General features: G+C 49.5%; 1 protein-coding gene across 6 annotated transcripts in view; it reads right to left on the minus strand.

Annotated features, from left to right (window-relative positions):
• CORO1C (coronin 1C) overlaps positions 1-25,161 on the minus strand; it is a 197,000-nt gene that overhangs the window by 3,097 nt on the left and 168,742 nt on the right. For 5 of the 6 annotated variants that reach the window (XM_051633875.1, XM_051633877.1, XM_051633873.1 and 2 more), the window contains exons 2-10: positions 23,340-23,539; positions 12,213-12,335; positions 5,650-5,779; positions 4,062-4,243; positions 3,393-3,512; positions 2,705-2,809; positions 1,386-1,531; positions 672-729; positions 336-581 (exon numbers count right to left, since the gene is read on the minus strand). In XM_051633875.1, the coding sequence (XP_051489835.1) occupies positions 336-581; positions 672-729; positions 1,386-1,531; positions 2,705-2,809; positions 3,393-3,512; positions 4,062-4,243; positions 5,650-5,779; positions 12,213-12,335; positions 23,340-23,534 (1,305 nt within the window). In that variant the 5' untranslated portion in view covers positions 23,535-23,539. The remainder of the gene's footprint in view (positions 1-335; positions 582-671; positions 730-1,385; positions 1,532-2,704; positions 2,810-3,392; positions 3,513-4,061; positions 4,244-5,649; positions 5,780-12,212; positions 12,336-23,339; positions 23,540-25,161) is intronic. The other variant, XM_051633879.1, reaches the window with a different exon arrangement.

The raw sequence follows: 25,161 nt of genomic DNA on the forward strand, positions 1-25,161 counted from the left end.
CTTCTGGGCCTCCATGATCTGAGGTTCTTTTGTCCCACTGTCTGCACTGGGTTTTACACAAAAAAGAGGTGCACAGAAGCTGACCTACGCAGGTGGGTGGCTGGAACAAGCAGCCAAGCTTTCCTTTGGGTCATAATTCCCTGTAAACTTCCACAGCTGCAGGAACCTCACCTGGAATGCCACAACTCAGGTACCACCTCAAGTCCAGGTCACCCAAATCCCAGCGTACTGGAATCGTACGTGCCTGAGCTTTGCCATAGCTGCTTCTGAAGTTGCAGCACCCTGGGAATCACATCGGGGGCCACCATCCCTAAAAGCCTGTGGATTTTACTCACAGAGTTTGAGGCATCAGCTGCTTTCTTTGGAGCATTTATGAGATCACTTTTCTTGTTCGCGGCAGGCTTGTTGTCCAGTATGTTCTTCTTGACCACCTTGAGATCCCTGTTCTTGCCTGGAATGTACCCGTGCTTCAAGGAGATGAGAAGGGGATCTGCATTCTTCCCCTCAAACCACTCCTCTGCTTCCAGAGCAGCTTCTGGGCCAGCCGTATCAGGGTACAGGTCATCCTGGAAGAGGTCCGACTGCAAGCCAGAAGAGATGGATTGGTCAAGTATTTGGGGCTGGAAGGCAGGAGGTGGCTCCAACCCACCCACCCAGGAGCTCGTGCTCACCTTGCGAGGAACTGTCATGATGATGGGCTCACACTTCCTCTCGTGAAGCTTGAAGAACCTTTCAAAGGAAAAGAAAAGGTGCCAGTGCCATAAACTCCAACGTCCTCAGCCTGGCCCCTGCTGCTGAAATATTCCCATGCTCCAGGCAAGTGCAGGCCCTGCTCCCTTTCAGGGGCTCCTGCTTTGGTTAATAACCAAAGGAGCGTCACCAGGGGCAACATCCAGCATGCTCCCCACCAGCAGTGTGCCAGGGGCCCCTGCAGTGACACACACCTGCTCTCCTGGAGTATTTTCATACTTTGCCATGTTTCCTGAACCACGGCCGCACTCTGGACACTCTCTAAATTCCCCAAACCAGCTTCCAACCCACTTGCCATCTACAAGCTGGACACTCATACCAGCCTTAGGCACCAAAAGTTTATCACTGCTGTGCTGACACCACAGGCTGCACCCCAGCTGATGCTCCATTTCCTGCAGACAATGTATTCTGCACGATACCACTCAGACACTTACAAAAGCCTGAGCCAGCCACAGCACGTTTTGGGGCTACAGCACCTCACGCCCAGCACAAATGCCACTTCATGTCACAGAAAAAACTGAGTGTGACAGAGGGTCCTACACCAGCAGCAGGACCTGGCAGCCCTGAGGGGCTGAGCTGGCGAGAGGGGGTTGTTGCTAAGGCAGCTCTGAAGCTCTGACATCTTCTGTCCTCACCTGGCAATCTCACACTTGTTGACATCCAGGCCCCTCTTGGGCATGAACCCCATGCCCCTCTGCGGCTCCTTGCTGCTGAAGGTGTTGAGGTAGTGAACGTAGGGGGACTCGTCCGTGATCTCAAAGTAGCGAATGCTGCTGTCACCCTGCAGGACACCAGGAGGGATGACTCTGGGGGGCTGGAAGGGGCAGTGCTCCCCGTGGCCCCTCGCCTGCTCCCTGCTGGGCTGGGCAGCCACCCATCCCACCCAACAGCCTTTCCTTCCAGGAACACCACCACAGAGCAACACAGCTCACAGCTGGTATTTTTCAGACTAAAACCTCCCTTGCTTGCCAGCTGAGTGTCTCTCACCTCAGGCTGCTCTCAGCAGTCACTACCAGGCAGCACACAAAGTGCTCTTGTTACCCACTTGGCATCGGCAGAACCCCCACAAAGCAGACCCCTCTGTAGTCCCAGTACAGGAGCTGAACAGTTTTCCTCAGTGAGAAATGCTGTTCTTCACAACAGTGTGACACAGTGACCCGAGCTCCTGCTTCAAGAATAAGGTTGTTGTCACATTTCCTCATTTCCCCTGGTGGAAAAGTTAACCTCTGTGCCACAGTCAGGCAGAAAGGCTATAAACCAGCTTCTCTTTTTGATTCCACTAGCATTTCTGAACCAGCAGAAGAGGAAGCAGAGACAGAAAATCAGTTATTTCTCATTAGCTGTTTACAAGGATGGGACTCTTGAATGTACTTGTATGGATCCTCCCTTCTAATTACTTGTTCATCTTGTCTTGTCCTTGGCTCCTATTTGTAGGAATTCCCAAGCTGCAGCACTCAGAAGTGGGCACTTTAGAGCACTTAATGCCTACAAATTGCTTTCAGAAATGAGCACGATTCTATTTTCTCTTATTTAACCCCACAAAATTACAGTGAGTGTTGCTACATGCTCCATCATCTCCAAGCACAAGGATAACATCTAAAACGTACAAACCTCCCACACATAGGGACAATCAGCTCAACACCAACAAGAGATGCTTTGATGACAGTATCTGACTTGTTGCATGAAGAGCAGCTTTGCCTAAGCAAATCCATCCAAAAGAAACACCCAGTTGCATGCCAGACTTCACAGGCTCTGAACAATCCTGCGGAGTGAGGATCAAACCCACTTCAGAGCAGCCTGATTTGTCTGCAGCCCTGACCAGTGCTGCAGCACAAGCTTTGGGTTCTACCTTTCTCAGCTGAGACAGTTGGAAAACATTTCACAGGCATCATTCACAGAACAGGATGACTGATTCCTCTAGACAAGCTCAGTCACACCAAAAGCTTCTCTTTACCTTGCCACATAAGTAAATAATGTTGGTGTCTGGGTCGTAGAATGGCAGCAGGACCCCATTGCTTGTGTCCATCTCATGAAGAGCTATTGGCTCCTCCATGTTTTTCTGGAAATAAAAAATGACAGTGATGTTAATGAGGAAAGGAAAAGTTCATGTTAACGCAGGATCTAAATTATTAACGGTTCTTTGCAGCAGCAAAGAAGGCTCAGTGTGGTACAGTAACAAATGCTGTAAATGTTCACAAGCTCATTTGTTCCCCAAGGACATTTTAACCACAAAATGCAATAAAACAGCACCAAACAGAATTCCTAAAGGGAGAGATGTGACAGTCATGCTAGTAAGGTTCCTGTTCCAGTGTGCTGGGACTGCTGCTGTCCTGCTCTGCACATACAAGGCATAGAATGAAGCAGCCCCCACACAGGCTCCCTGTGTACATCCTCAAAGTGCAGCTGCCAGCTTCACCACTGCCCCTGGGGAGCAGGAGACCTCACTTCTTTCCCTGAGGGAACATCCTGCCTCCAGAACAGCAACACCGCCTGGCACAGGAAGCCTGAGCAGGAACAGGCCGGAGGTGGAAGAGGGAATATGCTTAAACAGATGAACTATAGATGTAGTGGGCGACTGCAGGTCTGGGTTAGTGACCCAGAGGACATGACAGCGACCAAGGAGTGGTGGGACAGGGACCTACAGGATTCCACAGGGCCAGCTGCCGTTCGCTCATGCGGCTGAAGCCAGTTGTGAAGATGTTTCCGTCGGCCAGGAAAATGGCGCGCATGGGCCGGGCTCCCTCGTGGGTCTTCTCTTTCTCCTGCAAGAGATTCACAGATCAGCCCCCGGCAAGGAACTGAAAAGCCCACCTGGTGGTGGCTTCACTTTTGGCTGCACAGAATCCCTGGCAGGACGCACTGGTCCTCCAGGCAGGATGCTGACTCCCTGGAGCAACATCCATCTCTGCCCGGTGCTGGGGGGAGAAACCAGCTACTGAACTGCAAAAGCACTGGTCCTTCCTGGCCCATCTCAGCTTTGCCTGCCAGACTCTTGCAAAGCTGAAGGAAGACTTCTTTGCAAGCTACAAGACATTTGCAGACTGCTAAATCTCTGCTTTGCACACACAACTTTGGAGCTGTAATTATACAAAAGGATTAGATGTGGAATTACACTCGGGCAGGTTTTACAGCGGAGCCCTAAAATCCTAGTTCAAACACTAATCCAAATAAACCCAGACAAATCCTCCAACCGCTGCCATCCCTCCTGTCATTTTTTTCCTCACTTTGAAAAACCTGATCCAACATGGGATATATACCAATCAAGAAGGTTCCCTCTCTGTATCCTCTTGCTAACTCTCATGCAAACTTACAGCAACAATTTCTTGTTTCCTGGGGTCGATAACTCGAACTTTTTTGTCTTTGGAAGCTGTACAGATGAGGCTGCCATTGCGATTCCAGCTCACATTGTAAATCATATCCACGTGCATGTCATCCAGGTTTATGAGGGCTTCACCTGTTCCCACATTCCAGATGATGATTGCATTATCACAACCTAAAAGAGAGAGGAACAACTCAAGTCACAATACTGGCGTAAACACGAAAGAATATGGAGCAGGGAAGAAGGAATAAACCCTGCTGCAGTCAGTCCCTGCCTTCTCAGGTCAGGGAGATTTGTGGCAGAAAGAGTCAGAGCAGCAGGGATGGAAAGCAGGGAAGAGACAGCAGGAGAAACAGCAGAACAAAGGGAGAAAAGCTTAGCAGGCAGCAGAAGCTGAGGTCAGCAGTTTTCCCAAGGACTACAACCATCAGGCGGGTGGTTTTTGGTCCAGGACCAGACAGCAAGAAGACGAAGAATAAAGCCCAAGATAAGATGACAGCAAAATATAGAACAGGACTGGAGGACCAGGTAGGGGCAGGAAAGCACAGTGTGTGACTGAGCAATTTCTCCTGAGGCTCCGTAAGGGGAAACACATGTAACCAGGCAAAAGATAATTGCTCTGAACTCCCAAAGGGCAGGAAGGACACCCAAAATCAGTTTGCTGTCACCAGGAGGAACCCTGGAGACTGCAATGACCTGACAGCATCCCTTCTCTCTGTTTCTTAAGAGTAATCCTGGATGGACTGCCTGGACACACATATTGCTGCCCCTGAGTACAGGAGTCTGAGGAAGCTACCTAAGAAAAATCTCCTCCTTTTGTGTGTTCTCACACTGAGTTTCATTACACTGACTCCCACAAAGTCTGCAACTCCAAGCATTTTTCAGGAAACTAGATCAAAACTAACCTGGTACCTCAGAAGGCATTTACATCCCCAGAAAACACAAAGCTCATCTGACAGCCCAGCTGAAAGGACTGGCTTCTTTCACTGGCCTCCAAGCTAAAGGTCATGCTGTGGCAGCCTCAGACCATGCTAATGGATAATGACTTATCCACTTCACTTCCATAATGATGTGACTGTTTTCCAGTTGTCAAAAGAACCTCTTTGCATAGACTGTACCAGTCAAGGAGACAATTTGGAAAACACTGAAGATGGAAGCTTGTGGAGGGAATCACCAGACTCTGGGATACCTTGCAGGGATCAGTGAAAAGGAGAAACAGTTGGGCCTTTAAGTATATGAAAAGAGGGTTGAGGAGAGTGCAGATGTAAATAGTTATCAGTTATCTGAAATCTGCAGATCAAATAAAGTCTGGAACAATTTAAATACTGTAATTCATTCCTCCAGACAATTTCCTGGTTCTTGTCCCTGTAAACTGGAGATAATAAAAGGCCAAGATAAGGAGGGGAGCTGTGGGCCACGTGTTCCGTGTTCCCAGACACTGCCATTACTCCTGTGATTCACTGATCCTTAGAGAGGAAAGGAGGAAAAGGAGTCAACAAGCCCTTCTCCAAAACACCTGGTGTGCCAGCCAGACAGGAGGGAGAGATGCCTGTTGGCCCCCCAGCCCTGACACACTGTACCTGCACTGAGCAGCACGTTGCGTGCTGTCGGGTGCCAGGCCACGATCCCCACTCTCTTGGAATGCCCTTCTAACACCACCACTGGCTCTGTCAGGGACAGGGTGAGTCCGTTCTCGGGAATCTGCCACACCTGGGAAAGGGAAAGAAAAGATGGTTAGCCAAGGGTCATCCCCTCTGAAGAGCACCGTGCCACGGCAGGAGTCCGAGCTGTCACTGCTCAGTAGAAACAGGAAGAAGGAATTGGGGAGGGAATTGTTCCCAGCCACCAATAAACCTCCAGCTGGTTCCTGTGTAACACCCTTCCCAGCTCACACTGCTAGCACCTAACCAGCAAACACCCTGTTATCCAGAGACCCATCCACCTCGGGTGCTGCATGGGAAGGACTCAGGAAAATCTGCTTTGCAGCTCAGCTCCCATTCCACACAAACAAGCTGCTCCCCTTTCCAGCTGTGCTTCTGCCTCCGAGGGATGATACAGCAGCTACCCTGGTGCCAACTTTTTATTTCTTCGGGAAGGCTGGCAATTAGTTTCCACGTTATGCCCAGAGCCTCCTTTCAGATTTGGTCCTGGCAAAAGGTAAAGGAGCCCAAGTCAGCATTGCAGAAACCACCTCTGAATGCTGCAAACTGCCTGTCTGCTGCCTGGCTACACAACCTCCTGCTGCCAGCACCTTCAGGAAAGTGGCACCAGGAGGAGGAACAGACCCCCAAGCACTGGAATTCCAGCTGTGGAGTCACAGCAGGTTTATGCACCAATGGAGGCAGCTTCTGCAAGCAGCAGGGACCGGGGAGGGAGGGACAAAACTCATCACCCTGTGCCCCAAGGCAGCATCAGCCCTACCAAAACTATTCCTGCAATTCAGCACTGGACAATCATATTTGAACTGAATTTGACCTACATCTAGTGCATTAAACAATTAAATAACGCCCACCAGTGAGCAGCTATAGCTGCTTCTAGAGATAGATGGCAGCATTAGAGCACATTTGCTTTGCCTTCTATTGTTTGATTTTTCTGGAGTTGGAGAACAGGGCTGGCCAGACCCTGCCCAGGATGCCCAAGCAAGCTGTTGGCACCAGCAGATGCCAGGGAGCAGATTTTGGGAAGGGAGGCAGGCAGACCTGCATGAGGGCGACACGGAGTTCTGGGCTAATCCCAGTTTCTCCCTCTCACAGGGATGGCTGCTGCTTAAATAAAACCCATTGAGGTGCAAAAAATTCTCAGCTCACCTCTAAGCAACCCTACAATTGTTTCACTTTTCACCCTCACAGCTCTCAGCACCCTCAGCATCCCAGGAGGAATGACACGTGGTGGGCACCCAACCTGAGCAGAGAATTTCTTTGCAAGGGTTGAAAATCCCTTGCTCTTCCTGCCTGGTGCAGCAGGGCCAAACAAGATGCCATAAGGCCAGGCTTTCACCAGCAGTCATGTTTTTAAAATTGGGTTGCAAACTGGAGCTGTTCAGCCTGATGCCTTCTGCCCACTTCCAGCCCAGCTCTGCAGCCACTGCACCCCGAGGACTGTGCTCAGACACCACACAATTCATGAACTGCACCAAATCATTTCACCTGCCCATTACACAACAGAACTGGGTTACAACCTGTCAATTTTGATAGAAGCAGGTTTCTTCACGCCACTCAGAACAACTTGACAGCAGCAACAGTTTAAAATGTGTCTGCTGACACAGGATCTGTAACATCAATCTGCTAAAACTGGTACCTGCACTTCAGCTCACACCTGTAAGCAGGTCTCCCAGATGAACCACCTCCAAACTCCTGACCACTGTAAACAGGCATTACCTAAACCAGTGGGAAAGCTGTAAAGTGAACACGAGAGCTTCAGCAGGAAGCCAGACATCTAATTATCCCAGAGTCTTGAGGAGCCTTTCAAAATGACAAGCCTTGATGAACAGAGGCACTTCTTCCCCTGAGAAATCAAGCAGGCTGCCCCAGCTCACTCAGCCTCACTCTTTTGGTGGGGGAAGCTTGGAAAATCAAATTTATTCTCAAAAAGACCTGGAGGAGCATGAGCCTCTGGGCCAAGTGTGACCTGCAGACAAGCCACACATGGACAGCAGCAGCTTCTACAGCTGCAGCCCACCCAGCCCCCTGCCAAGGGGCAGTCAGAGCAAAGGCACCAGGTCCCAGAGATCCACCTTTCTGCCCTGTGCTGTCTCAGCCAGGAATGGTGCAGGGATCCCTCTGTGCAAGCACAACTTCATAGCAGAGTAACTTGTGTGCCACAAAACTCCAGGACCAAGTTTAAGCCAGTGAGTGCAGAGGCTGGGAGAGGAAAAGGAGGTATTGGAGGCAAAATACCAATGAAAAGGATTTTTTAAAAAGCCTCTGGATGACAGATTTATTTTTTTTCTTTCAGGGAAAGCCCCTGTAGTTTACAGCAGCTGCAGACCAGTGTAATCCTCTGCAGATTACACAAACTATTGACCTAATGATCCTGCTTGGTATTGCACAAAAAAGCTGAGAGTGTGAAAGGTCAGGGAAGGCTCCCAAGTGAGCTGGCCCACTCATTCCTGCTCAGGGTGGGGTGCCTGTCTTCAGCGTGGGATGGAGTTGGATTCACCAGGCAAATGAAGGAACTTTCACTTTGGATGCAGGACTCACCCTGCTGCAGGAGAGGAGTCCAGGTGACTACACCAAGGAAAACTTCACATTTTGCAAAATTAACTCGAAATCACTAACGGTTTGTCAGCTCTCTCACTTGTGGGGGTTTTGGGGTTGTTGGGGTTTTTTGAAGTTCACTTGGCTGGTTTGTTTGTGATCAAGGAAGTGAAGTCACACCAGGGTGCTGTGGAGAGGTTTGGGTCTCAGAGGAAGAGCAGGAGGGGGAAAGGTTTTGCACAAACAGCACGTGAGAAGGAAAACAAACTTTTTCAGCACTTTTTCACACCCTTTAAAGAGAATCAAAACCCGTCTCTTCTGGCTCTGCACCAGCCTGCAGAGAAGATGAAGTCAATCTCTAGAAACACCAATTCCTACATCCACAGGGCATGAGGAAGCTAGTGAGTTCGAGCCCTGGGTTTTATCTGCGTCCCTGCTCTCGTACGGCTGCAGGAAAAGGCACTTGGTGCATCCACTTCTTGTAGCTGCAAGACCTTCTCCACAGCCAGCTGGTCCTGCTGCCAGGGCTTCACTGCCTGCAACCAGGTTGATGTCTCAGGCTCTGGTTAGATTTTTAAAACAATTTGCTCAATCAAACAAACTCTACTCTGGCCATTACACGCAAACGCATTAATATGCAGCTTTTGACGAAGCAAATTTTCCGCATCTGAGAAGGCCACCTGATTCCATCTACAGGCCTTTATATAATCTAATATTTTCCAGCTGAATTAAAAACCCCGCAGTACATTACAGTCACTCAGCAGAATATCAAGCATGAGTATTTAAGTAATTCCTCATTTGTTGGCACAAGAAAACCATTCTTCAGAGAGAACACCAGAAGAGGCCACAGAAGGTATCTGCATGTGTTTTAAAGGAAGTCTTTCTGAGAGCAACAGAGTGGAGGAGATGGGGATTTTCTGTCCACTCTCCGGCAAAAAACCAGAGAAATTCATCCAGAAACCAGCCAAGGGGGCAGAGAGGCCACAGCCATCACCTGCAGTGCTGAGGGCTCCTGCATTCTGGGGACCTGAGAACAAGGCGTAGAGAGGAAATACTTCAGCTCTTGCAGACTGCAAGTATTTCATTCTATCTTGAACCACTTCAAGCCAGTTGTATCTGCCAACTCAAAAGGAATCTGCTGGCTTCGTGCTCATGCTGGCAAGGGCAGGAGGGGACAGAGGCCAAGTGTGCCCTGAGGAATACCCGGAGTGGGATGGAGGAAGAGCACTTGCTCCTTCACAGGCTTATGCTCCACAGGGAGGAAAGAGGTGGTGTTTGGGAGAGGTCCATTCTACTCTTCCCTCTGCTGGGATCCGACAGAGATGTGCTTATACCCACTGCCACAAAGGTGGTCTTGCAAGGGTTGGTCAGCTGTCCCAAGTGTTGCCCCCCCCCCCCCCATCTTTTTCTTCTCTGCCTCCAAATAATTTCTGAATGCACCAAATGTGACAACAGAAGTAATGACTGTATGATCTGACACCATCAGATCACACCTATCAAGTGTCTTTCATCAGACAGGTCTCGATGCAGCTCCAGAGTTACACTCCTAAAGCAGTCCAAGCCACAAAGCCCAGCAGCATCAGAAAAAGAGGTCTTCCTTCCTGGTCACTTCCACCCCTAGCCTAAGGTTCTCCAGTACCATACCTATTCAAGGCTCACATGCAGCTCACAGAGTATTTCCACCTTCTAAAGGACTGAGTTTTTATTTATATCAAAATGTCTCTAGCTTTTGAAAGGGCCAAGTTAACCTTCCTTGTGGAACACCAAGTCTGCAGACAGTTCAGAGTCATGGCTGCAGGGAACCAGCCCTCTTCATCCTCGAGAAATTGGTTGCACAGCACCTCAAAGCCTTGTTCTCTCCCTCAACACGTGTCCAGCTGATGCTGAAGAGACCTGTTGTGGCAGAGCCTAAGATCCTAAACCCCCTAGTGCCAAGGGACAGAGGCTCTTCAAAAAACATATGGGAGTTTTTGAAAAGCAGCTGGCACTTCTGCAGAAACCCACGATTCCTGCTACCACATCACTTCTCATTTAAGTTCAGAACTGATGAACAACCACATATCCTTTAAAGTAAGGTGGGTTTATGCAGTGACAGGCTGTTGAAGAAGCAGGACTCCTTGATTAAAGAAAAGCAGAGAAAACAGGATAATAAATTACTAAATTACCTGTGTCAGGACAGAAAAGCCATTAAAATAGAGAAGGCTCCTTAGCACACCCAGTTTGTTTCCAAACAGTCCAGGCCAGGGATGTTCTTTACCTACTCTAGCTCTGTGCTGCCCACTCAACAACTGTCCCAATGATTTGGGATACATCATTTCCCACGGGAAGTCCTGTGATACTTCAAAGGAGATTCAACTTAGGTCTTCAGTCCTCTTTGCTCTCCTCCTCACTGCTGCTGGCATGTGAACCTCCAGCTAACACACCCTGACCCCTTCCAAACAACCAGCTGCACGTGCTGCCTCCTCCACGCAGCACAGACCCACTGCTTTCACCTTCCCAGCCACTCCAGACACGGACACACTCACGGGTACCACACACCAACACCAGTGTCTGTCCATGCGTGTTGCCCCCAGGGCTGGGGGGAGGAAGCCCACCCCTCACTACAGATGAGCAGCAGCCACTGAGCAACAACCCCCCCACCACCCCAAGCCCCACGGAGCTTGCTGGCGCAGTTGGAGGCTCAGCTTCTTGCAGACAGTTTGTGTCTACATTAGGAGCATTTGGACAACTTGTAATCAAACACTGTTGGTTTTTCAGCATAATTCAATCCCTCTGGAGCCTCACAACATGCTTCTCATTGCACTTGGATTAGAGACTTATTTTGCCTCCAAGAAGGCAGCTACAGACCTCAGCTCTGCCTGCTTCTGTTGATGCTCGTGTTTCCGAGACCGTTCCTTCCGACTCACAGACCTTCTGGATCCTGGTTTCTGGAGGAACATTCCTGGATCCTTCAAAGTTTAGTTCAAGCCCAGCAGTGAGCGTTACAAGCACAGAAGCTTGCTGTTTTGCTGAATATTAAATATAGTACATTTTGTTAACATGCTTCAGCTTCCAAGACTGAGAGATCAGAGGCAAGAGCTGTCCCAGGATAAGCCTCTGGGGGACGAATCCCCTCCCAAACATTTTAACCATGAACAGAAGCAAAGGAATTTATCCGACATGATCTATAATAAGATTTCAATATAACATTCAGCCTACAGCATTTCTAAATATGGCCAAAGATCACTGAAGTTATTTGGCATCATTTCATCTTACAAGGATTTTCTTTCACTTTTTCTGCTGTGTTTGCATACACAGGATTCCACATCCATCATGGAGCAAGGTCATCTATTGTTCAGTGGGCTCTGACTGAGGTAAAATAGGTCTCAGGACCAAGGTTGGCAGGTGCAGAATTTGGATTATTTTTTATTTATTAAAAAGTGCCTTCTGACACCTACTTACAACCTGTAGATATTGGGAAAAAGTGGAAGTTTCACCCTTAAATCAAGGGTTGAAGCAATTCTGAAACCTGAGGGGGGTGTTCCCCTCCAGTCTCCACCTCTTCCCAACACACACCACCACATCCACCAGGGTATTTGAGGTAAGGAGCCAGATCAGTCTTCTGAAAAGCACTACAGGCAAAACACCTCACCCCTGACTGCCACTCTTCCTTTGCCCTCCTCTTCCCTAACATCAGACAAATCCCCAGGGGAAGCAAAAATGGAAGACCAACTAAAGACAAAGCCAGGAAGACACAGGCCAAGCCTGTCACTCAGAGTGCCATCTCAGGGCTGAAGAAATTCTTCTCAGAAGCCTGAGGTTGCACCTTCTCTGGCATAGCATCATCAAGAAGAACTCTGCCCTCAGCACCAGTCCAAGGCATTTGAGAAGTGACGAGTGTCACTGACAGCAGCACTTTGAGCATGAAGCAAACACCAGCTCACAAGACACCCTAACCCCACACTCACCATCACAGTGCAGTCCTCAGAGCCACTGGCGATGACCTGGTCGTTGTGAGGACACCAGTCAATGTCCAGCACCGGTCCCGTGTGGCCACACACTGTCGGGTAGGACTTGTCAATTCTGCCTGTCTGATGGAGAGAAACAAGGAAGAGAGCTGTAATACATGGACAGCACAGGGCATGTCTCAGAGTGGAGGAAGGTGCTTCCTAAGCCTCCACTAACCCTTTCAGTATTCACAATTCTATGACATTTAAATCAACTCACGTATCAGGAGAGGAAATAAACCAGTGACTCTTCTCCAGCACTGACTAGCTGGACACTGCTGCTGGTGCAAGACCAGGGTTGGGAGGTTCAGCACAGGAGGGCTTTGCTCCCCCCACGGATGCAGGGATGCTTTGCTGTCCCTACCTCAGCACTTGCTGCTGTCTCATCCCTCTGTCCATCCCCAGCTTTCCGGGCAGTGAGCCCTGCCCACAGGGTGAAGCTCTGCTTGTGTCTGTGCCTCACAGCAGTGCCCAGGGACAGCTGGAGATGGCCAAGCTGGGGTTTTAATTGCATTTACCCAGTCTGCTTGTTCTCATCATAGAAGTATTTTACTCAACTTGAAAGCTTTTAGGACACAGCTGTGCAGAGTGAAACACTTTTTTCAGGAATAAATATTGCTGACACAGACTGCCAGGGCCACCCAGCCCTGATCCATACCTGCCTCTCCACAGCAGAGGACAGAGGCCACCACCATCCTGCCAAAGCTGAGCTCACTACACAGACAAATTTCACAAGAAAATGAGCTAGCAAGATGTTCTGATTTGAACTGAGACAAATCCAGTGATACCAACACAGCTCTTGTGCTGATGGAGCCCCTTCATATCCTGACCACCCCCAACCTGCTGACACACCGAGCACCTCAGCTTCCCCCCTGAGAGAGGAAATTAGCATAACTCAAGCTAATCATCATTATCTCTCTTGGTCAAGTCTTACCCACATGGGAAGCAAGATTTAAAATACTGAAGACACACGATGGTAGCACCAGGGTGATCAGGAGGCTCCTGGTACTTCCAGGGCCAGAATCCAGGTCCCACCTTTTGTTTCCAGGGAATGCTGTGATGGCCTTTTTATGGGCAATGGGAGAGGCAGGAGGGAGGGGTCTGGGACAGGGTCACCTCCTTTCATGTTTAAACATGCAGAAGAATTGGGTGGTATTTCCCTTCTGCCACTGGGTGATGACATTCCCTAACCTTGGAGGTTACATCTCACAATACATCCTCCTCCTCCCCATCTCCATGAGGAAGGCTGCTCCTATTCAACACTGCCTTATGTACAAAACACCAGAATAATGATGGATACTGGCTTTTGAAGACTACTGACCTGAAGACTTCAACTAGCAACAACACAAGACATAGATCCAAACAGACTAAGTTACAGACACAAACCCACCACTATTTCCTCAATGGCTAATTTCAGGTTTCAAATCACTGTCTCAGTGATTCCAATAATTTTTGAAATTATTAAAAGTGAAAGTGCTGTAGATGAAAAGCCATAAACCAGACATTCAAAAATTAAAGTCTGTGTAATCCCTCTTGGATGCCATAATGTGAAATAGGATTAAAAAAATTAATACATCCAACTGACATGTACAGCCCACCCATTTAAATTCCTCTAATTAAAAAAGAACCATACAGAGCATACATGCATGAACATTTTCCAGAAGTCACATTACAGGCTAAATACAAAACCAGACCTAAACCAAAAGAAAAAATACAACTAATACTGCAAGACCTCAGTGACCACCCATTCTTGCAGCCAGGCAGGGCTCAGAGCAATCCTCTAAGAGGAGCCTATGATAATTATTTGCAGGCTGCACGAGTGCTTGTCAGCTTAGTTTAGTTTTTACAGTAATTTATGACTGGAGGGAGGGAAAAAAAATAATTCAATTTGAACCAATTAAACCCCAAACTTCACCTCTCAGTTTTGATCACAATGAACCTGAACAGCAGGAGCAGCAGCAGCCAAGTGCCTGCCGCAGGCAGCTGAGTGCTGGGACCAGGCAGCCCCACCACCTGCTTTTGATCACCTAAAATGGAGATAATTTTTTAAAACCAGTTATCTGGGACCTCCATTAGCTCACTGCATGGCAGTGCTCCGAGGGCAGCAAGAAAACGAGATGATGGAGGTTCTGTCTGAGCAAGAGGGAGCTCCTGATGCCTGAAAGTAGAACAGGGCAGCCATGGGCTTCCCCCTTCCCTCAGCAGAGCTCAGTCCTGTCACCAAGCTACAGTAAAACTGAGTCTTGTCATCAAGCTGAGGAACTGGAGATGGATGCAGAGGCTGTTTTGGACAAGGACAGCAACATTTCTCAGGCCAGAGTCAACAGGATCAAGAAGAAACAGCAGATGCATGAAGGGGAAGTGAAACCAAGGGGAGCAGAAATATCTTTGCACCATGTTACAGATGAACAGGGGCTTATCTGCCTGATCTGCAAAGCACATCTTTCTCCTGCCTGGGTGGGGACAGTGACATACAAAATCATTCCTAACAAGGGAACAGACAGAGCAAGGATGGGGAAAATGAGATGTTCTTTAGAAGCAGCGTGGGAGATGCACTAACTTCAAGCAACCTCGAGCATATTTGTTCACAAAAAATGTATAAAACTGAGCAAGCAGAGTACAAACTGGAGGAGGAGATGTCAGGCTGCCTGCAAACACAGCAGCTCCCCAGGGTCTGGCAGAGACAGACAATGCCAGGGAGATGGATGGCCCAGAAGCATCAACCTCTACACTTGGGCAGGGCACTACTGCACAGGAGGACCAACCCAGGGTCCTCAAAGAAGTGTCAAAACAGCAAAGTGAGAAGAAATGAGGACGCAGAGGGTCAGAAGAGGTGACTGTAGGAGGCTGCAGCACTGCCCGGAGCTGCAGCGCGGTGAGAAGCCCAACCGCTCTAGAGAAGCTACTGACTTGTGGTCAGAGACACCAACCCCTTTGCAGGGCAGAGGAAACCACGGTGATTTCCTGAACACACAACAGAGCAAGAGCTCTCCTCAGCAAGGCCTCGTCATCTGCTCCCCTCTGAAAAAACACCCAACAACTTTTATTAGAAAGCGTGATCCTTCCAAGGGGAGCAGAGGGGGCTGCCAAAGGCCACTCATCTGTGTGAACACCCCCGGGCCTGACCCAGCACACACCTTCCCCTCAGCCACCCGGCATGCTGAGAAACGAGCTGGTTTTGACTCAGATGTGTTATCACCTCTCTGAGCCAGTTTTGCAAAGACCATCAGTGCAGGCTGCACTGCAGGCTTCCTCCTCCCAGCAGCGTTCCCCTCTGCGCAGCAGGGGATCCCCATTCCTGGCATCATGACACAGAAGAGCTTTAAACAATATTTGGGGGGGCTTTGCCAAAAGGGAAAGACCAGGAAGCCTGCAGTAGGGTATTAAAAAAACAAACCACCAGCCTGTAAAATTACCAAATTCAACATTTCTAAACACAGTTCCTTTTAAAAGAGATTCCTCTGCCACAAGAACACCATGAGGTTTGCAACTCCTCTGCCAAGTGGGCTCATTTTCGTGCTACCATAATACTCCCAGGTTTGGAGACTTTTTAATTTCTTTTTTAAAAGGTAATCTTTTAATCAGTTGAGGATTTAAAATAAATCTCAAGTGCTGATACACAGCTTAAAATTAACTGAGTACAACTTCAAGACATTAAATCCTTCTCATAATCCACTCAGACTCTGGTGGAGCAACACATCACAGTAACAACTTTTGAAAGTCAAGAGTTGTATTTTATAAAAAGTTAGCCAAAAAGGTGAATCTGAGGATTAGTATTAATATGCTGGATGACACTGACTAGAAGCACACTCGTTACTCAGCTCCTTCCACGGGCAGTAAGCTGACCTTGCCAAATTAATTCATTTAGTGCTTTCACATATCCCAGATCAGAGAAAAATTAAAGATGAGAAGAAAAATTGTTATTGAATCCAGAAGGGGCAAGTAAGTGACACAGGGAAATGGCTTGTAGGAGTGGTAGATTTATGAATTAATTTGACTGTCTCGCGACCGCTTCTCTGCCAGAAAAGGACAATTGGTTGCAGGAAACAGCTCATGGATTATGGTAAAAATATCAAGGAGAACAGCTGCTTCCCCCAGCCCATGGTTCTGCTCATGTGAAGATCACCATTTAGAATAGGGAAGTGGCATCAAGTTGCACAAGCACAAGCAATTCCTCCCCCCGAGCTTGCAGAAGTTTGAGGAAGGAAATCAGGTCACAACTGCAAAGTCTGAAATACAAACCCAGTGGTACCTTCTCTCTGTTTGAGAAAATACTCCTTTTTTTCTTCCCTTTATTGTGTATTTTCCCTAGGAGAACCTCAAGTTTCACAGAGTCCACTTGAGTAAAGCTTGAATGTGCTCTGGCCACCAAACCTTCACCTCTGGCTGCAGCAGCTGATCATGCAGGAGGCAGCTGGGGGAAAACACTGCAGCAGGATGCCATGAACATGCACTGCTCTCTCCTGACCATGACAAATAGACATTAGTCACCCAGCAAACCAATCAAGGCATCCATAACTAATTTGGAAGCTTATGAAAAGTGTTACTCCCGAAAGGTCTACTGCAATGGCATGCAACAAGAGGATTCATAACCACACACTGCTTTCTAACCAGAGCACTGCAAATACTGCTTGTGTCCTCCAAGAATTCCTCAGCAGTGCTTCTGTTCTCGCTTTATCACCTTGACAGCTGCAGGGCTGTGACATGACAGGCTGCGAGAGAGTGGAGACAAAGGTCCTTGTTCCCAAGTGCCCAGACCTAAATGGATGCAGAATGAGGAGGGAAGAGTTTCATGCTGCTGGGAGAGGAGCTGCACCAGCCAGGGAACTTCATGGTCTGCAGAGAGAGAGGTAAGAGCTGGTGGTAACTGCAGGATCCTGCACCCTGGAAAATGGGATGTTAGTTAGGATCCTTCACAGAATGAGTTGCAACAATCAGATATTCACATGCTGGCTTTAAAAAAGGAAAAAAGCCATAGAAACAACCTCCCCAGAAGCCAACACAACTCCTGTCCCTCAGAGCCGGGTGCACAGCACAGCTCAGACATTCCAGCTCATGTCCCTCCCTCTGCAGAAAAGCCCTGCACACACTTCAAAACGAAGTGCCAGCCTCAGCTAACTTTTATCCAGCTGGTATCTGAGGAAGGCCTTCAAGCAGAAGATGCAGACTCAAAACAAAGAGACTTGTTGCCCACAAATTATAATTAACAAGATAAGCAAGGAGGCAGGAGAAAGGATCCATGGGGAACAAGAGCCTCATGTCACCCAAACCAGGACATCAGCCACGGTGAAACAAACTGGGAGCAGTAAAAGTGCAGCAAGGAAGGAGGAGACAGAAGAAAAGTCCAGACAGATCCCAGGAAAGAAGCCATTCCATTCCAACCATTTTTGTTGAACTCATTTTGTCCCTGGGCTTCCAAGGTTTTAAAGATCTAACCCAGGATTTTACCCTCCACTTCAGGCCACCTGCAGCCCTGCTCTGAGTGTGCCTGTCTGGACGGTTTGCACAGACACCTTTGTATCCTACATAAACCAGTGACATGGGGACAACAACCCAGAAATTGGACAAGGCCTCCAAACTGCAGCAATATTTGTACAAACCACTGGTTGACTGTAAGACACAGGGACAGTATTTGCTGCTTGCTTTCCTAGAGAAATGAGATTTATTAGCCACGCTGCTGCCCTCTCCTCCCTGGTACACTAGGACCTGATGAGCCATTGCAATCAAAGTGACAGTGATAAATACCTCCACCTTTTTTTTTAATAAAAAAGCAGCTTTCAAGAAAAAAAAAAATCGAGGTGCAAGAAAAGAAATAAATTTGTGCTGAGGGAGGTGGAGTTTCAACTCAAGCCCACATCCCTCCTCAGCAGCACAGGCACCCTGGCTGGGCCAGTGAGCACCCATGGGTGCTGATGGGCCAATAGAGAAATGATGTGTAAGAGACCTGGGAAACAACTGCTCTGTGTAGAGCAGATGAAGGAAAAATCTGCAAGAAACCAGGTTTCAGCAGTTCCACTGGTCACAAGATAACTTAAGACCTTTAAAAACCACCAATGTCTTGCTTTTTTATTCAGCTGATGCAGAACTGTCTTGAATTTTAATCTTCTCTGCCCAAGGTGCGAAACCACTCAGAGCTGCATGGCAATCCAAGCAAAGCTTTGGGGAAAAAAGACTCCCTTTGTGATCTTCAACCTTGCACAAAACTCACAGCCATGAAAAAGACCTAACAGACCCAGTCCTGACAGGGGCTCCACAGCAGCCTAAGTCAGGAAGACAGTAACTCACTTTAATTCATACCCTTCCATCCACATTTCACCTAAAATTGCTGGAGGGTCTCCAGGAACCCATCAGAGCACAAGCTCCTAATTTTATTTTACACACAGATCAGAGAAGGATTTTTTTTTTTCTCTTTCTTTCCCCAGTCCTTCCTGGAGGAAGGAGGATCAGGAACAGCTGATTAACAACTTACATATGCCATGGCTGAACACTAAGGCATCACTTGCAGAACAACATATTCCTTCCAGAAGATCATTCCCGAGGTGTGCACTCACCCACCCACATGCTAATTGCCTCTCAGGGCACCCATCTGATCCCAGCTTCTGCAGGAATGCTGCCTGTGCAAAGGGAGTGCAGGGAGAAGTCAGGCACACAAGTGGAAAATCTAATAAAAGATATATCCAAAGGGGACTGAATAAGGCTCTTCTAAAGGCCTTACATAACATGACTTTCAGCTGACGGGATTTTTCTTAGAACTGCATCAAAGAGCAACCCTCTGCAGCAGCTTTTTTCTTTGCAGATACAAACGGTAAAGGTTTTTTGTGGGGAGGGAGGGGGATATTGTAACCAGTTTCACTGTCATGTACAGCCAGTACCAGCATCATGCACTAAACCCAGGTGTTTCTAAGTCACTTCCCCAGCACATCAAGAAACCCATGAAATGTTAATCTGGGCTGTAAAACAGGGATCACTCATTGGGTTGGGTGAGAATCATCCCCACGACCCCTCTCCTTGGACAGCAGAGGCAGGAAGATCTCCATCCTGCTGATTCCGTTGTCATCTGAAGGGAGATGAGCCCACCAAACACAGCACAGCCCTTCCCAGCAGCATTCCAGAAGATAACCTGGGGTCCTGCTGCTGGGAAGGATGCCCAGAAGATGACAAGCCCGCCACTAAGCAACCTGCCTGGCCTGAGCATGGGAGGGCTGCAGGAGGAAGGCAGAACCAACTCCTGGTCCTTGCACAAGGCTGTTGTGAAAGCACCAGACCTGCAGCTGAGCTGGGCACTGGGAGTCACCGTGGCAGCTCCACACCCTCATCCCATCCCCTGGTGATCCCCTGGGGATGCCAGCAGGAGAATTGCTTCTTCCCTCACCTGCCTGGCTCTCCCTCAATTCCCTAAGTGCCCAGAGCTCCATCTCACCCCGCAGCACCTGCCACCAGCAAGCCAAGGCTGAGCCCCACACTCCTGGATGGAAGAGCTGCATCCCGGGGCTCCCTCCCTGAGCACCATCCCACCTGGGACAGGGCTCCAATAAAATCCACCCGAAGAGCCTGCAGGCTTCCAGTTTCATGGCGACCTTCTGCACCAGCCCTTTGCCCGGGGCCACCACCCGCCGCCGGAGACAAGCGGGCGAGTTTCCAGGGCGTGCAGCGATCAGCGCGACTCCCGCCACCCACACCCGCCGGCCGCGGCTTCGGAAAACAAGGCAAAAAGCAGCTGGTTGCAACGGAGGCCATCGCCCTGCGGGAACTGCAGCTGCCCGCCGCCCAGCCAGGGCGAGCTGCAGCCCGGGAATGGCGAGCCCGGGAATGGCGAGCTGCCGGAGCCCGGGAATGGCGAGCCTGGGAATGGCGAGCCTGGTAATGGCGAGCTCCCGAAGCCCGGGAATGCCGAGCCTGGGAATGGCGAGCCCGGGAATGCCGAGCTGCTAGAGCCCGGGAATGGCGAGCCCGGGAATGCCGAGCTGCTAGAGCCCGGGAATGGCGAGCTGCCGGAGCCCGGGAATGGCGAGCCTGGGAATGGCGAGCTCCCGAAGCCCGGGAATGCCGAGCCTGGGAATGCCGAGCTGCCGCAGCCCGGGAATGCCGAGCCCGGGAATGCCGAGCCCGGGAATGCCGAGCTGCTAGAGCCCGGGAATGGCGAGCCCGGGAATGGCGAGCCCGGGAATGCCGAGCCTGGGAATGCCGAGCCCGGGAATGCCGAGCTGCGGGCACGGCCCCGCCACACGTGCGCGCAGGGAAACAGGAAGTTCAGACAAAGCGCTGCTACAGCCAGCAAATGCAAACCCGCCTCCGCTGCACCGGCCGCCGGGGCGCCCCGGGGGGGCTGTAGGGAGGGAACGAAGGCGGCAGCCCCCGGGGGGTCTCGGCACACCCCGCACCCGAGGGACGCGGCGGCCGCGCAGGGGTTAATGGCGCCGCACTTGCCGCGCGCCGCGCCCCAGCCAATCAGCGCGGCGGCTGCCGGCGGCCGCCGTGACCATATATGGTAAAAAGCAGCGGCCGCCGCAGTGCCGCAGCGCGCGAGCGGGGGGGGGGCGGGGGAGCCCGGGGAGCGCAGAGCCCGGAGCCCCGGGATGGGGAGCCCTGAGCCCCGGGAGCCCTGAGCCCCGGGAGCCCAGAGCCCGCTCCTCGGGATGGGGAGCCCTGAGCCCCGGGAGCCCAGAGCCCGCTCCTTGGGATGGGGAGCCCTGAGCCCCGGGAGCCCAGAGCCCCGGGAGCCCAGAGCCCCGGGAGCCCAGAGCCCGCTCCTTGGGATGGGGAGCCCAGAGCCCGGGAGCCCAGAGCCTGCTCCTCAGGACAGGAGTGCAGGAGGGCTCAAAGCGCTGATCCCTCCAAAAAAAAAAACCCAACAAACCCACCCCCAGACCCTGCTCACAGCCGGGGAGCCACCCGCCTGGTTGCAAAAAAAAACCTCCCACCACCGCAACACAAACCCACCCATAATACTGCAGAAACTCGGGAAGGAAAAAAAGGCATTTAACATGAGGGGAAAAAAACGCCCTTTCTGCCGTTGTGTGGCCGAGTTCGCCCCTCGCGGAAGGTCAGGCTGCAGAAGTAATTTGGGGTGACTGGACGTGATGCCATTAAGTTCTAGAAGGACCATTTTCCCTGCAGACTCTGGCAGCCCCCTGAAAGCTCTGAAGTGCAACTGCATTATTGCAGCTCAGTTTTAAAGTCATACCAAAAGCATGGTTTAAAATTTACCCTTCCTCCCTGCCCCCCAGAATGTAACAGCAAGGCCCTGGCTGTGGGAACGCAGTGAACACCTCTGCTTCCCTCACATCAAAATGTTGGGGTGTTGAAGCAGCAATTTCATCAGCTGAGGCTACAAAAATAAGGAACACAGGAACTGGTCAGAGTAAAAGCAGCAACGTGTTGCACTGCAAAAGAACGTGTCAGGCTTGGGGGTTTAAGAACAGAGTTCCTCCAGCTCTGCGTGAAACCTCATATGCAAATATTAAGTATAATTTCAACAATATTAGGCAGTATAAGACAAGACAGGAACACTGTGGAAGGCAAAAAGGCAATGAGAGAGGAAGGCAGGAAGAACAGCCAAGTGAATGTGAAAAACAAAACAAGATGGCACTTGAAAATGCAAAAGGCTCCATCACTCAGAATTAGCAGGATTTTCTGCCGGGAGCTGAGGAAATGCTGGGAAGTGAGAGAAAAAGAGGGGTGCGTGTGCTCTGCCATCGGCGTCTGGGGGTGCCGTGATGCAACCGCGGGCTGGGTTGAGCAAGAGATTCCTGATGGAGATCAGTGCCACCCCGCGTGGCTTGGGCAAGAGCAGGACACGCGGCCCCGGGATGAGCAGAGAGCAGAATTCTTGCAAAGAAGGGCTGTCTAATAAGATGAGGAAAAGGGAGAGCTATTTCAGGAGGGTTGGGGTTTGGCTTTGCTTCGCTTCACGCAACCGAGGCATAAGTGAACACTCTCTCCTGTAATGCACTCGCCGTGTGGGAAGCTATATTCAATCCTGGCCACTCTTTCTATATATAAACAGGGCAGATCTGCAGACGGGGCTAGGAAAAAAGGACAGGACTGATGACAGACTGAGGACATTTTAAGTGTATAGTTAAGAGAAGCTTGAGGGTCACAAAGAAAATGCTGCAGAAGAAGGCTTTCATCATGAGAATTTGCTGAAAGGAAGATGAGAGCACCACTCTCCAGCAAGGGTGGAAAAAAAGATGCTCTGAGATTTTTTTTCCATGCAGTATTGAGAAAACAGGAATTTCTTTCAGTCCAAGACACTGCTCCTGCTCATTTGTGTGCTTTGTAGCACAGCATGGTAAGAAACTGCCATGGAGGCTTCAGCACCCAAGTTTTCAGCCTCCTGCCAAACCTTTGATCCAGCCATTCTCATGGCTGATGGACAGGAACCCAACTTCTCTGTGTGTTTTGCAAAGCACACCCCTGGGGCTCTACAAATAAATTCAAAGGAGAAGGGAAAAAAGCAGAGTGTGCATTTGGGCTCACTGAAAGATTATTTATTGTAGACTTAGCAGCATTTTGCACAGTAGAGAATGTTAGGGGGCGTTGCCCTGCCCAAGATGAGATGACACCCTCTCCTTGGGATGTCAGGTATCAGGGGATAATAGCATCTGGCTGGAGTACCATAAAGCAGCCCTGTGGTCTAGGACAGCTGCAATGGTACTTGGAGGAGCTCTTTGCTTACCCAGATCATTCTTGTCTTACTTGGGCTGCAAGGAGCAGTTTGGTTCAGGTGCATTCCTGCATTAAGTGGTACTCTCAGAGCTCAAAAGGCTGAACCCTGACAGTGGAAAAACCTGACCGCTGCAATCGTTAATAAAGAGGCTTCATTAGGAGTATGATTCTTACACAGAAACTTCTGCCATAAAGAACTGGCTCAGATTAGTCAAGCAAACCACTTATTTACCGTGTTTAATGTCCAGGAAGCATCACACTGATTACAGGGACACGAAATGGGTTCTTACATGGCACGACTGAGCAACCCTTGTCACAACACAGCAGAGACTTCCCAGCCTTCACGTAACTCACAGACAGGAGCCGAAACGACAACAAAGCTGAGCATGTCAGAACGAGAAACTTTCAAAAAGCACTTACCTTGTGCAAGGGCAGCACCAGGAAGGCTCCGCCACCGCTAGCATCTACAATTATTGCAACAAACCGGGGGTTTACGGCACAAAAGGAGCTATCCCAAGTAACGCGGGACACGCGGATGTCGTCGTAACACTGATCGTTTTTCACCGCTTGGCCAAACACGTGCCGAAATTTGCTCTGTCGTACCACTCGCCTCATTGTGTCTGCAGGGAAGAGGAACGTCAAGAGAAGGAGATCAGTTACGGGCGCAGGGACCTCCTGTTTGCCCAAGGACCTCCTGGTTTTGCCCAAGGACCTCCACAGGACCCTCTCATCTGCACCATCACCCCACTTCCAGCAATGCAGAAACACAGTTTCACTCATTGTTCCTGCACCTTGCCCGAGACCTGCTAAGTTATCATCTAATTTCCCTTTTTTCTTTTTTTTTTTTTAATTAGAGAAAACACAAGTTTCAGGCTGTTTTCTACCAAACACAACTGAACTGCATTTCCAAGGGTGCTTCACACAAAGAATTTGCCAGTTGAGCACCAGTTTTCCCGTTGTACATGTATGCTCTTACTGCAGTAAAGGAAGTTCCTAATCCTAAAAGCAGTTTTTTAGACAAGTCTCCACATATTTTCAGGGATAAATCCAGACTCAGATTGAACTTGTTTACTTTCAAGTCAGACAGGGACCCGAAGATGTAAATAAAAATGCAAGCTCTCAAAATCCGGTGTTCCTGTGAAGTGGTTCCACATGTTCCCTAGCTTCCATTTCTTTCTTCTAACTCCAAAATCTCACTAAAGGGAAAAAAAAATAAAAATAAAATAAAAAAAATAAGTCTCCTAGGCAGACAGGAGTAATGGAAACAAGCTAATGACTCAAATTAACTTTGTGTGTCTGTAGCGCTTCAGAGAAAGAATTTTCAAGAAGGCTCGAGTTAGAATAGAGGGAAAGGGACTGGTGAGGAAAATTCCAGCATCCGAGGCCTGGAAGAAGACATGGGCATGAAACTGGATGCAAACACCCACCCTGGAAGCAAGTGACTGTCCTGCCCTCTGCGAGGGCTCCATAAGGTTGGATACGTGGAGGGCAGGACAGTCACAAAGGGCTTTTCCCATTGTACCAAGATTTTTCCTTGCAGGAGAACAAGGAGCCTCCATACAGCATCCTGCTTTTACATATGAGAAAAATATCTCTGCTCCAGCCCCTGGGGAAAGCAAAAAAAAAAAAAATCCTAAAAAATTAAAAATAAGCAGAGTCCACCTCCTATCTTGCTTCCCAGTAGGTCCCCAAGCACGTATGGAGGCTGGGAAAAATTGTTCCAAGCTTCAGGAGCTTCTTGTTCCAGAGCCACCAGCCTGATGCTGTTGAGTGAGAGACTCTGACTGTGGCTCCAGCTCGACTTGTCTGCAGCAAAAATGATAAAAGGTTGGACATTTTGTCTCAAACTGGAAAAGCTTCGTGTGAAAGCGTAGGGGCAAAAACAGACTTCAGAAGGAGAGCTGTTCTGTAGTCTCCCAGGCTTTTTTAGAAAAATAAATCAACAGCTACAAACAAGCTGAATAACTAGAGGAGAGAACTCATCAGAGCTGGGAAATAAGCAGTCATGTAGTATGTCTGAAGAGGAGAAAAACGTTACAATTAACATATCAGACAGCTGTGGAGGCAACTGCTCGGGTTTCCACATAGATAAGAAAAAATAATCAGAGGATTTGTTTTCCACCAGCTACTCCTGACCATGTCCATCTTGAAGCCTGTGGGAATTGGCACTGGCCATCTCCACATCCATCTGGGCAGCTGCTGCCAGCACAGACCTGCTGTCAGGGTGCAAGTGCCATCAGTG

The sequence above is a fragment of the Apus apus genome, chromosome 16 (genome assembly GCF_020740795.1).
Source record: "Apus apus isolate bApuApu2 chromosome 16, bApuApu2.pri.cur, whole genome shotgun sequence".
NCBI lineage: Eukaryota > Metazoa > Chordata > Aves > Apodiformes > Apodidae > Apus > Apus apus.